Source organism: Podarcis vaucheri (assembly GCF_965113315.1).
Source record: "Podarcis vaucheri genome assembly, contig: SUPER_1_unloc_1, whole genome shotgun sequence".
NCBI lineage: Eukaryota > Metazoa > Chordata > Lepidosauria > Squamata > Lacertidae > Podarcis > Podarcis vaucheri.
The window spans coordinates 641,418-655,096 of NW_028118828.1; the positions used below are offsets into that span (position 1 = coordinate 641,418).

The window sequence follows — 13,679 nt, forward strand, 5'->3', positions numbered from 1 at the left end:
TTCCTTTTCTCCCTCCTCTGATGCCCTCTTGCGTCTCTGCCTCTCAAAGGATTGTGTGGTTGTTTGTGGCCCTGGCTACAAAGAATATATATATATATATATAGTGTGTGTGTATTTTATATATATATATATATATGCGCATATGACATGTTTGCATGCTGTATTAATTTTGCAAACAGAAAAACAATCAACAACAACGATCCAAAATCAAAATGAGGAGAAGGAAAAGGAAACAAAGAAAAGGGGGGGGGGATATTTGTCCAATACACAAAATCATTTAAGGAGTACAAACCATAATTTGAATATTCTATATATAAAGTTCCTAGAAAGAAGTTACCTTCATATTTCTGCTTTTCTCTCTCTCTTTCCCTTACAGTCACATTCTTTCTGTTCCTCTAAACCGGTTTGAGTACCTTATATGTTTTTTTTACTTCCCTCTAACTCTTTCTGGCTACTACACTTCTCTTACACTTAAGTAATCTGTATTCAATTATTTAAAAACACACACGGAATTTCCCTTATATCTGTGAAATTACTCTAGGCACAACAAGTGTTGTTATTGGAACCATATTTTGGAGATAATTTTTAAAGTAATCCCATTCTTTTTTAACCTTGTCTCCTGAGTGATGTCTTATTAGTTCTGACATTTTGGTTAAGTCAAGGTTGGTGTTAACTCGTTTTTCCAATATTCCAACATTCTGGCTGCTGTTGTTGCGTAAATAATAATAATAATAATAATTTATTATTTGTACCCCGCCCATCTGGCTGGGTTTCCCCAGCCACTCTGGGCGGCTTCCATAGAAACCAAAAAAACACTAAAATATCATACATTAAAAACTTCCCTGAACAGGGCTGGCTTAAGATGTCTTCTGAATGTCAGGTAGTTGTTTATCGTTTTGACATCTGATGGGAGGGCGTTCCACAGGGCGGGCGCCACTACCGAAAAGGCCCTCTGCCTGGTTCCCTGTAACTTCGCTTCTTGCAGTGAAGGAACCGCCAGAAGGCCCTCAGCGCTGGACCTCAGCGCCCGGGCAGAACGATGGGGGTGGAGACGCTCCTTCAGGTATACTGGCCGAGGCCGTTTAGGGCTTTAAAGGTCAACACCAGCACTTTGAATTGTGCTCGGAAACGTACTGGGAGCCAATGTAGGTCTTTCAAGACCGGTGTTATATGGTCTCGGCGGCCGCTCCCAGTCACCAGTCTAGCTGCCGCATTCTGGATTAGCTGTAGTTTCCGAGTCACCTTCAAAGGTAGGTAGAGCGCATTGCAGTAGTCCAAGCAGGAGATAACTAGAGCATGCACCACTCTGGCGAGACAGTCCACGGGCAGGTAGGGTCTCAGAAGCACTCTTTTATTTTCTTTTGGAATACCGTATTTTTCGCTCCATAGGGCGCACCAGACCATAGGGCGCACCTAGTTTTGGGAGGCGGAAAACAAGAAAAACTTATTCTGAACCCCAGAAGCCAGAACAGCAAGAGGGATCTGGCTTCTGGGATACCATGTGGCTGTTCTGGCTTCTGGGATAACCGCGCCAAGCCTCTTCAGGGCAGCGGGATGAAGGCTCCCCCTGCCCGAAGAGGCTGCGCAGGGCTAAAGCAGAAGCCAGGACAGGCGCGTCGGTGAAGGGGCGCTGCGCCTTCTCTCTCTGTGCAGAGAGGGAGAAGGCGCAGCGCCCTTCAGTGAAGCTGGAGAAGGAACAGAAGGAGACCCTTCTGCTCCTCCTCCGGCTTCGCTTGATAGGCGCGTTGCTCAAGGGGCGCTGCGCCTTCTCTCTCTCTCTGCGCAGCGCCTCTCCTTCACAGGAGAGGTGCTGCGCAGAGAGGGAGAAGGCGCAGCGCCCTTCAGCGAAGCTGGAGAAGGAACAGAAGGAGACCCTTCTGTTCCTCCTCCGGCTTCGCTGGACAGGCGCGCCACTGCGAAGCGGGAGAAGGAACAGAAGGAGTCCCTTCTGTTCCTCCTCCGGCTTCCAGGTCAGGCGCCTCGCAGCGAAGCCGAGGATCCTGCATTCGGTCCATAGGACGCACACACATTTCCCCTTCATTTTTGGAGGGGAAAAAGTGTGTCCTACAGAGCAAAAAATACGGTGCTTATTGTTAAAATGCCTAATAAAAAAGCTTCCGGTTTCTTTAAAAATGTATGTTTTAGCAGTTTTAGAACCAAGGTGCCACCGTATTAGAAAACAAGTGTTCTATCCACTATGGGCTGGTATCTGGACTCCTTCGGCTCATAACGCACAAAAGTTGTATTATTAATCTGTATTAAACTAAAACGCCATCACCAAAGGTAAGGGGGGAAAAGAAGAGAGCTAGCAACGAACCAAACAAGCAACCTGAGACCCAGCTTGCAGCAAGCAAGGCTGCGCTGAGAGTATTGAAAATGTTTCCACCAATGCAGGAGACAGTGCGGCAAACTTAAAACCCAAGCATTTGGGAAGCAAAAGAAAAACAAAACAAAACATACAATTACCAACCTCTTGTGCTGATATTTGTCTGCCCTGGCCAAGGCTTTTCCCGTGCCACTTATCCGTCTTATCTGAGGGGGAGAAAGACACAGCTATGAGGAACAAATGACTGATGATAAAATGTTGGCACAACATCGCTAAGAAGAATTAAAGCCGAACACAGGTTCTCTTGAGAAAAAGCAGGCTGGAGTGAACTACTCCTAATAACAGGGGAACCATGGCTCACGGAAGAAACACGGGCTGGGCTAAAATAGCCTCCGCAAGCCTGATGTTCTCCAGATGTTTGGGACAACAACTCTCCCCAACCCCATCATTATAGGGTCTGGCTAAGGCTGATAATGTTGTGGTCCAAAAACATCTGGAAGGGTGGGCTGAACTATTTGGATCTCCTTCCACTGGGCGGTTAACAGCAAATCCTAGGATTTCCATGCCTTCTTGTGAGACACCAGTTCCATATCCCAGAAGAAAAGGAATTAAGAAACAGCGTGGATGAGGACTTAGTGAGTCGAGAGTCAACCACACAGCCACCTGGTATGGGCAGAACGAAAAATTCGGTGCTTTGACGTTTCCAAAGTCCAGATTCCATGCAGTGAATGAACCAAGCAAAGATCTAGCAAGGCCCTTTCCTTCCTTCTCCTGCTGCAATTCCCACCCCTCATGCTTTCAGGAGTTCTCCAAAGCCTAATGTTTCTCCTACTCTGGATTCTGAACTTCCCACCCCCATAGGTGGGTCATCTTGACAGGTGGGTGGGGGTCACCCACCTGAGGCCAGATGACCCATTTTTTCCTTCATAATGCAGCTTGAGTTTGAGCTGTGTTGCAAAGGAAGAGCAAAGCTGATCAAGGTAAAGGGACCCCTGACCATTAGGTCCAGTTGTGACCGACTCTGGAGTTGCGGCGCTCATCTTGCTTTATGGGCCGACTAAGCTGCTTCTGGCAAACCAGAGCAGCGCACAGAAAAGCCGTTTAGCTTCCCACCAGAGAGGTACCTATTTATCTACTTGCACTTTGACGTGCTTTCGAACTGCTAGGTTGGCAGGAGCAGGGACCGAGCAACGGGAGCTCACCCCATCGCGGGGATTCGAATTGCCGACCTTCTGATCGGCAAGTCGTAGGCTCTGTGGTTTAACCCACAGTGCCACCCGCATCCCAGCCAAGCTGATAGATCCATGGAATAAAAGGTGGTCTGGAATGGGAATGCAGGCAAATAGTTGGAAGTGGACCTTATCTCTGCCTTTACTGCCAATGTGTCAACTGATGTCTCATGCAATGGTAGAGTTGGATGGGACCACAAGGGACATCTAGTCCAAACGCCATCCATGACAGATGGCCATCCAACCTCTGCTTAAAACCTCCCAGGAGACTCCACGACCTCTTGAGGGAGACTGTCAGACAGCTCTTACTGTCAGAAAGCTTCTTCTGACGTCTAGTTGGAATCTCCTTTCTTGTAACTTGAAGCCATTGTTTCGAGTCCTACCATCCAGAGCAGGAGAAAACAAGCTTGTTCCCTCTTCCGTGTGATGGCCCTTGAGATATTTGAGGATGGCTGTCATCTCTTTCCACCTGCCTTGCCCCACCCTTTGACCCTAGGAGTCCTCATAAGGAAGCTAGGCCTGGAGAAAGAACTATGAGGGAAGAGACTCCATCAGGCAAGGCCTCCTTCCACCTGCCCTGCTCTACTCTCTAGTCTCTGCTTCTCAATTTGTATTGTATTATTTTATGTACTGTGGCTTGCCGCTGTTTTATTGATTATAGTTTAGAAATTATTTATTGTAACTGTTGAGTGGATTTCTGTTTAACTTGTATATGTTATTATCATTTAATACTATGCTAATGATTGTTGAAGGTTACTTTTTTGATGTAGGTTGCCTATTTTAAAGTTTTATTATCACATTTTTGTATTGCATTGGATTGTTGTAAGAGTACATTTTTTGTTTCTTCAGCTTGTAAACCGCCTTGAGTACAGTGGTACCTCTGGATACGAACGGGATCCGTTCCGGTGCCCTGTTCGCATCCTGAAGTAAACGTAACATGCGACTGCGGGTTGCGTTTCTCCGCTTCCGCGCATGACGTCGTTCTGAGCGTCTGTGCATGCGCGAGCGGCGAGACCCGAAAACAATGCGCTCCGTTACTTCTGGGTCGCTGCGGAGCGTAACCTGAAAACGCTCAGCCTGAAGCATATTTAACCCGAGGTATGACTGTATTGTAAGATAGAAAGACGGTATGCAAATTAAAAAATGAAGAAGAGAAGAGGAGGAGTTTGGATTTGATATCCCGCTTTATCACTACCCGAAGGAGTCTCAAAGCGGCTAACAATCTCTTTTCCCTTCCTCCCCCACAACAAACATTCTGTGAGGTGAGTGGGGCTGAGAGGCTTCAGAGAAGTGTGACTGGCCCAAGGTCACTCAGCAGCTGCATGTGGAGGAGCGGAGACGCGAACCCGGTTCACCAGTCCACCCCTCTTAACCACTACATCACACTGGCTCCCATGAATGAATGATGATGATCTCCTCTCTCGGTCTCCTCTTTTTCAGGCTAAACGTACCCAGCTCCTTCAACCGTTCTTCATAAAACTCGGTTTCCAGACCTGATAGCCTTGGTTGCCCTCCACTGCACACCTTTCAGCTTCATCGCTAGACTCTATAAAGTACTTTAAGCAAAGTGTGTGGACTGCTGCCGCCACCGAGAAGCATCCGTTATGTGAACCGCCTTGAGACCTTCGGGTATAGAAATAATAATAATAAAATAACCACATAAAATTGTCTTTCCATGTTTTTGCAGGCTCACCCCTTTCTCCTCCAAGTGCCTCAGCCTTGTCTCGACTTTCAACCTGTTTTCTGCTCCCATCTCAGCGCTGCTCGAGTCTCCGAGAGCATCGTAACGGATAGTCAAGGCTGTTTTAGCTGCCAGCATTCGTGAGATCTGGAAAGAAAAATTAAATTAAATTAAATACCCCCCCAATGAAACCAAGCTGGCAGTTGACTTTGCCCATGGTGCTCCAAGTCATGCCAACACAGGTTACCACAAAGAGAACTTCTACTCATAGTTTAAGGCAACAATGGATGAATGCTCACAAAGGTCTCCTTTGTTGAAAACAACAAGCTGCTTTTATAACAGTGAAAGCCGAGTATTTCAAAACAAATACATAACTTTAACCACTACTAAATGGAGTAACTCGTTATTTTTCCTTCTCTGAATTATTTATAAATCATAAATCAGAATAGGAATACCATAGGACACCCTTATGTATAAGGCGGCCTCTATTTTTTTGAACCCAAAATTAAGAAATCAGTATTTCTTAATCAGTACCTACGGGACTGCCTCTCCTGGTATGCCCCGCGGAGGACCTTAAGGTCCACAAGTAACAAGATGGTTAGATTGGTCTCAACTAGGGCCAGGGCCTTTTTAGTACTGGCCCCGACTTGGTGGAACGCTCTGCCACAAGAGACCAGTGCCCTGCGGGATTTGACATCTTTCTGCAGGGCTTGCAAGACAGAGCTGTTCTGCCTGGCCTTTAGTTTGGACTCTGTCTGACCCTTATGTTTCCCTCCCCTTATGGTTTCGATTTATGGGCTACTACTAAAAAGAGGCTGCATTTTAAATTGTATTTCATCCCGTATTTTAATTAACCGTCCCCCCCCCTTTTAGATTTTATTCTAATTTTATTGGTGTTAGCCGTTCTGAGCTTGATTTTGGCTGGGGTATAAAATAATAAATCATCATCATCATTATAAATTAGGGTTCCCAAAACCACGGTGGCTGGTTGACAAGAGCAGCAGTAGCGGCAGCAGCACTAGTAGGGGGTTTTTATGCAAGCTATTCTTCCTCCTCCTCCTGCTTGAATAGTGGAGCTGACCACCTCTTTCTGGTGCTGCAGCCACCGAACAAACAGTGATAGCTACTGAGTGAGTGCCGTCTTTGGCTCGCAGGGCCGCTGGGTGATCTCAGCCAGAGCCAGCCGGGCTCCCCTCGCTCGCCATGTCCAGGGACGATCGGGCAGCTGAAAGTTCTTGAGCTTTTCGGGGGGTGATTGTCCTAAAAGTTGCTAAGCTTCTTTTTGGGTCTGAGTTGGCAAACTGCAACCTGCGATCCGATCCAGAACCCTGTGTACCATCTGATGAGCCCCAATTTTTTGCTGATTTTTTAAAAGCAAAAAACATCGTCTTATACACAGAAAAATACGGTCTATTGCTAGAGGAACAGATAAAAGAACACACAAAAACATATACCGTATTTTCTGCTCTATAAGACTCACTTTTTCCCTCCTAAAAAGTAAGGGGAAATGTGTGTGTGTCTTATGGAGTGAATGCAGGCTGCGCAGCTATCCCAGAAGCCAGAACAGCAAGAGGGATTGCTGCTTTCACTGCACAGCGATCCCTCTTGCTGTTCTGGCTTCTGAGATTCAGAATATTTTTTTTCTTGTTTTCCTCCTCCAAAAACTAGGCACGTCTTGTGGTCTGGTGCGTCTTATAGAGCGAAAAATATGGTATATATTACAGAAAGGACTTCCAGATAAGCAAGGATGGGAATTCAATTCACAAGAAGGCTCTCATGAAATTGAAACAACTAGGGTGTTTATTACTATTTGTAATATTTCAAAGCCATTTTCAGGTTCCCTCTCTCCTTTTGCTTCCAATAATATAAAAAAGAGACATCACCTTGCCAACAAAGGTCCGTATAATTAAAGCTATGGTTTTCCCAGTAGTGATGTATGGAAGTGAGAGCTGGACCATAAAGAAGGCTGATGGCCGAAGAATTGATGCTTTTGAATTATGGTGCTGGAGGAGACTCTTGAGAGTCCCATGGACTGCAAGAAGATCAAACCTATCCATTCTGAAGCAAATCAGCCCTGAGAGGACAGATCCTGAAGTTGAGGCTCCAATACTTTGGCCACCTCATGAGAAGAGAAGACTCCCTGGAAAAGACCCTGATGTTGGAAAAGATGGAGGGCACAAGGAGAAGGGGACGGGAGAGGATGAAATGGTTGGAAAGTGTTCTCAAAGCTACCAACATGAGTTGACCAAACTGCGGGAGGCAGTGGAAGACAGGAGTGCCTGGCGTGCTCTGGTCCATGGGGTCACGAAGAGTCGGACATGACTAAACAACAACAAATATAAAAAAGCCACAAGGCAGAGAGGGTTTGGAGAGGGGTGTCACCCTAGAACTCAGGAAAATACCAAATTTAGACTAACAATGAAGCCTTACTAGAAACAAAGTCAAATGTCAAAAGTTTTGGTTCCTTAGTTACCTGTAGATGCAGGTTCAAGGAATCAGAAAGCAACGTGTGTTTTAGAGCATCTTACCTTTCCTTTGTTCTTGGCTGTCGTCTGCCCCACCAGAGAAGCGTGATAGATCAGACCAAACTTGGGTGTGTCGCGTTTAGTCTTCAGTGCTCTGAAGAGCGCCTTTTCGGCTCCCAGGATCTGAACTGTCGACGCCGGGTGCTTAGCCAGGTTCAAGAGAGAGCCTGCGTTAAGAAAAGATGCAACAGGAGTTTGCAAGAATTAGCAGCCTTCGAAAGAACCAAGTTTCAAGCTTTATATACCTGAAGGAGGGTCTCCACGCCCATCGTTCAGCCCGGACACTGAGGTCCAGTTCCGAGGGCCTTCTGGCAGTTCCCTCACTGTGAGGTAGGTTTACAGGGAACCAGGCAGAGGGCCTTCTCGGTGGTGGCCCCCGCCCTGTGAAACGCCCTCCCACTGGGTGTCAAAGAGAACAACAACTACAGTGGTACCTCGGGTTAAGAACTTAATTCGTCCTGCAGGTCTGTACTTAACCTGAGGTACCACTTATACATACCATATTTTTTGCTCTATAAGTCGCACCAGACCACAAGACGCACCATGTTTTTGGAGGAGGAAAACAAGAAAAAAAAATTTCTGAATCTCAGAAGCCAGAACAGCAAGAGGGATCGCTGCGCAGCGAAAGCAGCAATCCCTCTTGCTATTCTGGCTTCTGGGATAGCTGCGCAGCCTGCATTCGCCCCATAAGATGCACACACATTTCCCCTTACTTTTTGGGAGGGAAAAAGTGAGTCTTATAGAGCAAAAAATACGGTAATTTGGCAATCGGCAGTAACATAATTCAACCCAGGCCTTGAAAAATGATACCAATAAACAAAGCATTTGTTGGGTTTTATTTGGGGGAGGCAGCCGAGGAGAAGGAACTACAGCAGAGCCCAGAAGACGTCTCAGAAGAGGTAGTGACTAGAGTTGCCTTCATGTTTCGAGATGAAATCAAGCAAACTTCAGGACAAAATCATCACTGACGACCTCTGGGCTTCTATTTTGCAGACACCAAAAGTCTTCACAAAGCCGGTCTTGGTCAATGGACTTGTGTCCTTCGGATGCTGCGAAGTGCAGGACAGTTAAGCACAACACGTCTCCCCCCCCCCATTGCGTCAAGCTTACCTGCGTGAGCGATGAGTCTCGCTCCCACCAACTCTCCCACCATGACCGTGAGGTTAGGCGCAATGGCCATCATTCTGTTTTTCAGATAATCATACAGCTGTGCTCGATAGTCCGATATCTCGATTACCTGAAATATGAAACAAGGCTGGTCAAGGCAATGCTTCTGCTGCAAATCTCAGAAGAACTGTTCACATTATGCCAACTTTAATGTCTTTAATTTAGCTATTCGAGATGGCATCAGAAGAGGTAGTGACTGTGCGACCCTCATGGTTTAACATCAGGGAAAGCATCATCAAAGAAATCATCACTGCCATCAAGAACGTTGGCCTGAAAGGCTTTCCAAAATTGCTTCTTTAGGATTTACTGCCAGTTAGGCTGGATCACTTTAGATTTAAAACAGAATTAGGCTCAACTGAAGGAAGCAGCACTAAGCCTTTTACACAGGCTGCACATTGATTGTGAGCAACGGTGGAGGTATGGGCTTTGACTTAAATCGCTGTTTTCGTTTTGGACCAGCTATGAACTACAAATTCCATATCCATCCATCCATCCTCCCCAAGTGAATTTCAGAGGAGTAAATCCATAATGCAAATACGCCAATGAAACAAACTTTCGACAAAACCACACCGCCATCGTCATCACCTGGTCACAGAGATGTTGTATGTTGCTGATGTCTTCCTCTGACACCTCAGTCCCCATGGAGATTTCGGCAGCTGCTTTCACCTCCTCCTCAACCTCCTCAGGCAGGGCCTCAGACAGGTCAGAACAGGCAAAGTTTTTTCTGTCTCCTGGGAAGCAAAATACCTCATGTTATGTCCGCTTCATGTTACGTTCTTTCAGGATACGTCCTGCGGCGATCCAGAAGTACCGGAAAGGGTTACTTCCAGGTTTCACCGCTCGCGCATGCGCAGACGTGCAAAATGACGTCACACGCATGCGCATAAGCGGCGAGTCGCAACCTGCACGTGTGCAGACGCGGGTTGCGTTCTTTTCATGTTGCGAACGGGCCTCCAGAACGGATCCCGTTCGCAACCAGAGGTACCACTGTAAAGGAGTTGGAATGAATGGCAAGCAGTGACAGAAGCCAAGTTTTAAAACATTTAACATCTATTCGCTTATGAACAGCCTTATACGTATGTGCCGAGATGACTTACAAAGTAAAGAAATACCGTATTTTTCGCGCCATAAGACGCACCTAGTTTTTGGAGGAGGAAAACAAGAAAAAAAATATTCTGAATCTCAGAAGCCAGAACAACAAGAGGGGTCGCTGCGCAGCGAAAGCAGCAATCCCTCTTGCTGTTCTGGCTTCTGGGATAGCTGTGCAGCCTGCATTCGCTCCATAAGACGCACAAACATTTCCCCTTACTTTTTAGGAGGGGAAAAGTGAGTCTTATAGAGCAAAAAATACAGTAGTTCTTAAAAATTTAAAAACAAAACCCTGAAGATACGATTTAAAAACGTGACAAGACAAATAGCTAAGGCAGAGCCCTTTCCACTCAGCTGCAAAAGCTTGTCGAAACAAAACTGTCTTCAACAGGTTCTGGAAAGCACAGATAACCGGGTGCCTGTCTTATCTCAACTTGCCAAGAACTTCTCTAAACATGGTGTCACAGGGTTGCAGAAAATCAAACATGGAAGCAGATGGGCTCTTGAAAGTCTTAATCAGCTGCGACTTTGAAGAACACTTCTCCACCACAGACAGGCAGCTGTGTCTTTCCACATTATACTTAATTTGAAATGGTAATCTCTACGGCGTGGTGTTAGTTCCCATTTATGTAGAATTTGTGAGTGGGCCGGTGAGAGCGAGTTATTAAGCATCGGCTCTTGCTCATCATTTCTTTTGGTTTACAACTCCAACACAAAAGAAAGGAAACTGTACTATGGCTTGGTTAGCTTGCAATGCTAAACCAAGCCAAGCCAAGCCTCACCTTCAATAATTGTGTTGGGAGAAAATCACAACCACTTAGCTCCTCTCCTGCCACCAAGAACAAATTCATGGTTTGTCTTAGTGTTGTGCCCAAACCCAGGGTTGTAGTTTGCCTCAATCCAGCCCTGGGCGGCTTCCAACAAAAGATTAAAATTAAAACTTAAAATTAAGTTTCTGTTAATCTGGCGGCGGTGGCAGCAGCAGCAGCAGGAGCGAGGAAGCAGCAAAGTGGACACCATTTTTCCTCTGTGCAACAGCAAGATTTCTTAATCATGGTAAGCCATAGATTTGCTTAGTTCTCTCTTCACTGCTCTTTGGTATTTTTCATAGCTCAGTTACTGAAGAATTCTATAGAATGAAGGCAATAGCAGGACTTATAAATATAGCTATTAAAAGTAAAGGGACCCCTGACCATTAGGTCCAGTCGTGGCCCACTCTGGGGTTGTGGCACTCATCTCGCTTTACTGGCCGAGGGAGCCGGCGTACAGCTTCTGGGTCGTGTGGCCAGCATGACCAAGCCGCTTTTGGCGAACCAGAGCAGGGCACGGAAACGCCGTTTACCTTCCTGCCAGAGCGGTACCTATTTATCTACTTGCACTTTGACGTGCTTTCGAACTGCTAGGTGGGCAGGAGCAGGGACTGAGCAACGGAAGCTCACCCCGTCGTGGGGATTTGAACCGCCAACCTTCTGACCGGCAAGCCCTAGGCTCTGTGGTTTAACCCACAGTGCCACCCGCATCCCAATATAGCTATTACTATTGCTATTATTATTATTATTTATATACAGTGGTACCTCGGGTTACGTACTTAATTCGTTCCGGAGGTCCGTTCTTAACCTGAAACTGTTCTTAACCTGAAGCACCACTTTAGCTAATGGGGCCTCCTGCTGCCGCTGCACAATTTTTGTTCTCATCCTGAAGCTAAGTTCTTAACCCGAGGTAATGTTTCTGGGTTAGCAGAGTCTGTAACCTGAAGCGTATTTAACCTGAAGCGTATGTATCCCGAGGTACCACTGTACTGCCCTATACCAGGAAGTCTCAGGGTGGTTCACAGAACAAAAGTATAAAACCATAAAATATATAATCAAAATAAAAACGACAGCCCAATAACACCCCCCCCCGAAAAGACCCACATTTTAAAAGGGCATAATATATAAATCAGATCAAGAAAAAGGCTTGGTTAAAAAGGAACGTTTTTGCCTGGTGCCTAAAGGTGTATAATGAAGGCACCAGGCGAACTTTGCTGGGGAGAGCATTCCACAGACGGGGAACAACTGCAAAGAAGGCCCCGTTCTTGTGTTGCCACCTTCCGAACCTCTTGAGGAGGTGGCAAACGAAGAAGGGCCTCAGACGATGATCTCAGGGTCTGGGTAGGTTCATATGGAAAGAGGTGGTCCTTGAGGTATTGTGGCCCTGAGCCATTTAAGGCTTTATAGGTCAAAACCAGCACTTTGATTTGGGCCCGGAAATTTAATTGGTAGCCAGTGCAGTCGGACCAGGATCGGGGTAATACGCTCAAACCGTCTTGCTCCGGGGAGCAACCTACACTAGCCATACTTTTCAACCGTCTTCAGAGGCAGCCCAATGTATAATGCATTGCAGTTGTCAGGGAACTGACATCGGAGCTAGAGGCGGAGGGAAGGCTCTCAAATGATGCTGGAGAAGGGCCCAGCAGGGAGAGAGGCAGCTCCGCAGATGGGGAAGCAAATCAGCGCAACACCAGGGATATAGAGGGGCTGATGGGGGGAATTGGCGAGAGGGCTCCAGGACTCTTCACCGGACACCAGCGGGGAGAGCACAGGTCCTCCGCTACCCACGCCCACCCTGCGCAGAAGACTTCCGCACAGAGAGAGTAGGAGGAGACTGGGTGTCAAACAACTTTTATGTTGGAAAAGATTTAAGAAACGCCCACTGACGGATTCTGCTAGCAACTGAGGCAGCCACGAAGTGAAGGGCTGTCCAGACAGAAAGGTTTAACAAGGCAACATAGCCAGGAGAGGCGGCAACTTACGCACGAGCAACCCCATACCCATTACAGCAGTGATAGATGTTGTGCATTGTGAATCTCTAGCATAAAAAGGATGTAATGTACAATTTCAAAGGCAGTGAATATGCCACAATGTGGCCGATATCCAACTGTGGTGTTCCTGCTTGAACACCACACCTCTTATTTTATCTCCTCCCTCCTGCAGCCCCCTGCTCACCCCCCCAAATCTGCTCTGGAGGGCTGGGGAGATGCGTGGGGGCTGCAGGAGAGGAAGGCAAGTCCTACTGCGTCTACTGGTGTGATGTTGGACGATGCCTTTTACCTAAGGAGCCCAGCACTACTCACCAATTTTCCGCACACATTTACAGTAGGTTAGATTATCTGTGATGATTTTGCCCAGTTCAGGGAAGTGCCACCCGTACCATTCTCGACAGCGCATTATATAGTTGTTCAGTTCTTTGTCCAAGTCATCAAGGAGAGCTGCGGTAGACAAACACAAGAGACACTTGGGCTTAGTTTCAATTAGAAACTAGACCGTGAGCTATCCTAGGATCTCAGGGAAGAAACGTACTGGCCTGGTTTCCAAATAATAATAATAATAATAATAATAATATTAAATAATAATTATTTTTTATACCCCGCCCATCTGGGTGGGCTTCCCCAGCTACTCTGGGCGGCTCCCTACAAAATATTAAAATACAGTAGTCCGTCAAACATTAAAAGCTTCCCTAAACAGGGCTGCCTTCAGATGTCTTCTAAAAGTCTGGTAGTTATGGTTCTCTTTGACATCTGGTGGGAGGGTGTTCCACAGGGCAGGTGCCACTACCGAGAAGGCCCTCTGCCTGGTTCCCTGTAACTTGGCTTCTTGAAGTGACGGAACCACCAGAACGATGGG

The 13,679-nt window shown here is 46.6% G+C and overlaps 2 protein-coding genes across 2 annotated transcripts in view; both read right to left on the minus strand.

Annotated features, from left to right (window-relative positions):
• The window catches only part of KIAA2012, a 244,930-nt gene that overhangs the window by 120,705 nt on the left and 110,546 nt on the right, over window positions 1-13,679 (minus strand). The window lies entirely within an intron of this gene.
• Window positions 1-13,679, minus strand: part of NOP58 (NOP58 ribonucleoprotein) — a 35,900-nt gene that overhangs the window by 11,218 nt on the left and 11,003 nt on the right. The window contains exons 7-12 of the mRNA XM_082242355.1: window positions 13,130-13,264; window positions 9,514-9,659; window positions 8,872-8,998; window positions 7,765-7,928; window positions 5,249-5,383; window positions 2,471-2,532 (exon numbers count right to left, since the gene is read on the minus strand). Of these exons, the coding sequence (XP_082098481.1) occupies window positions 2,471-2,532; window positions 5,249-5,383; window positions 7,765-7,928; window positions 8,872-8,998; window positions 9,514-9,659; window positions 13,130-13,264 (769 nt within the window). The remainder of the gene's footprint in view (window positions 1-2,470; window positions 2,533-5,248; window positions 5,384-7,764; window positions 7,929-8,871; window positions 8,999-9,513; window positions 9,660-13,129; window positions 13,265-13,679) is intronic.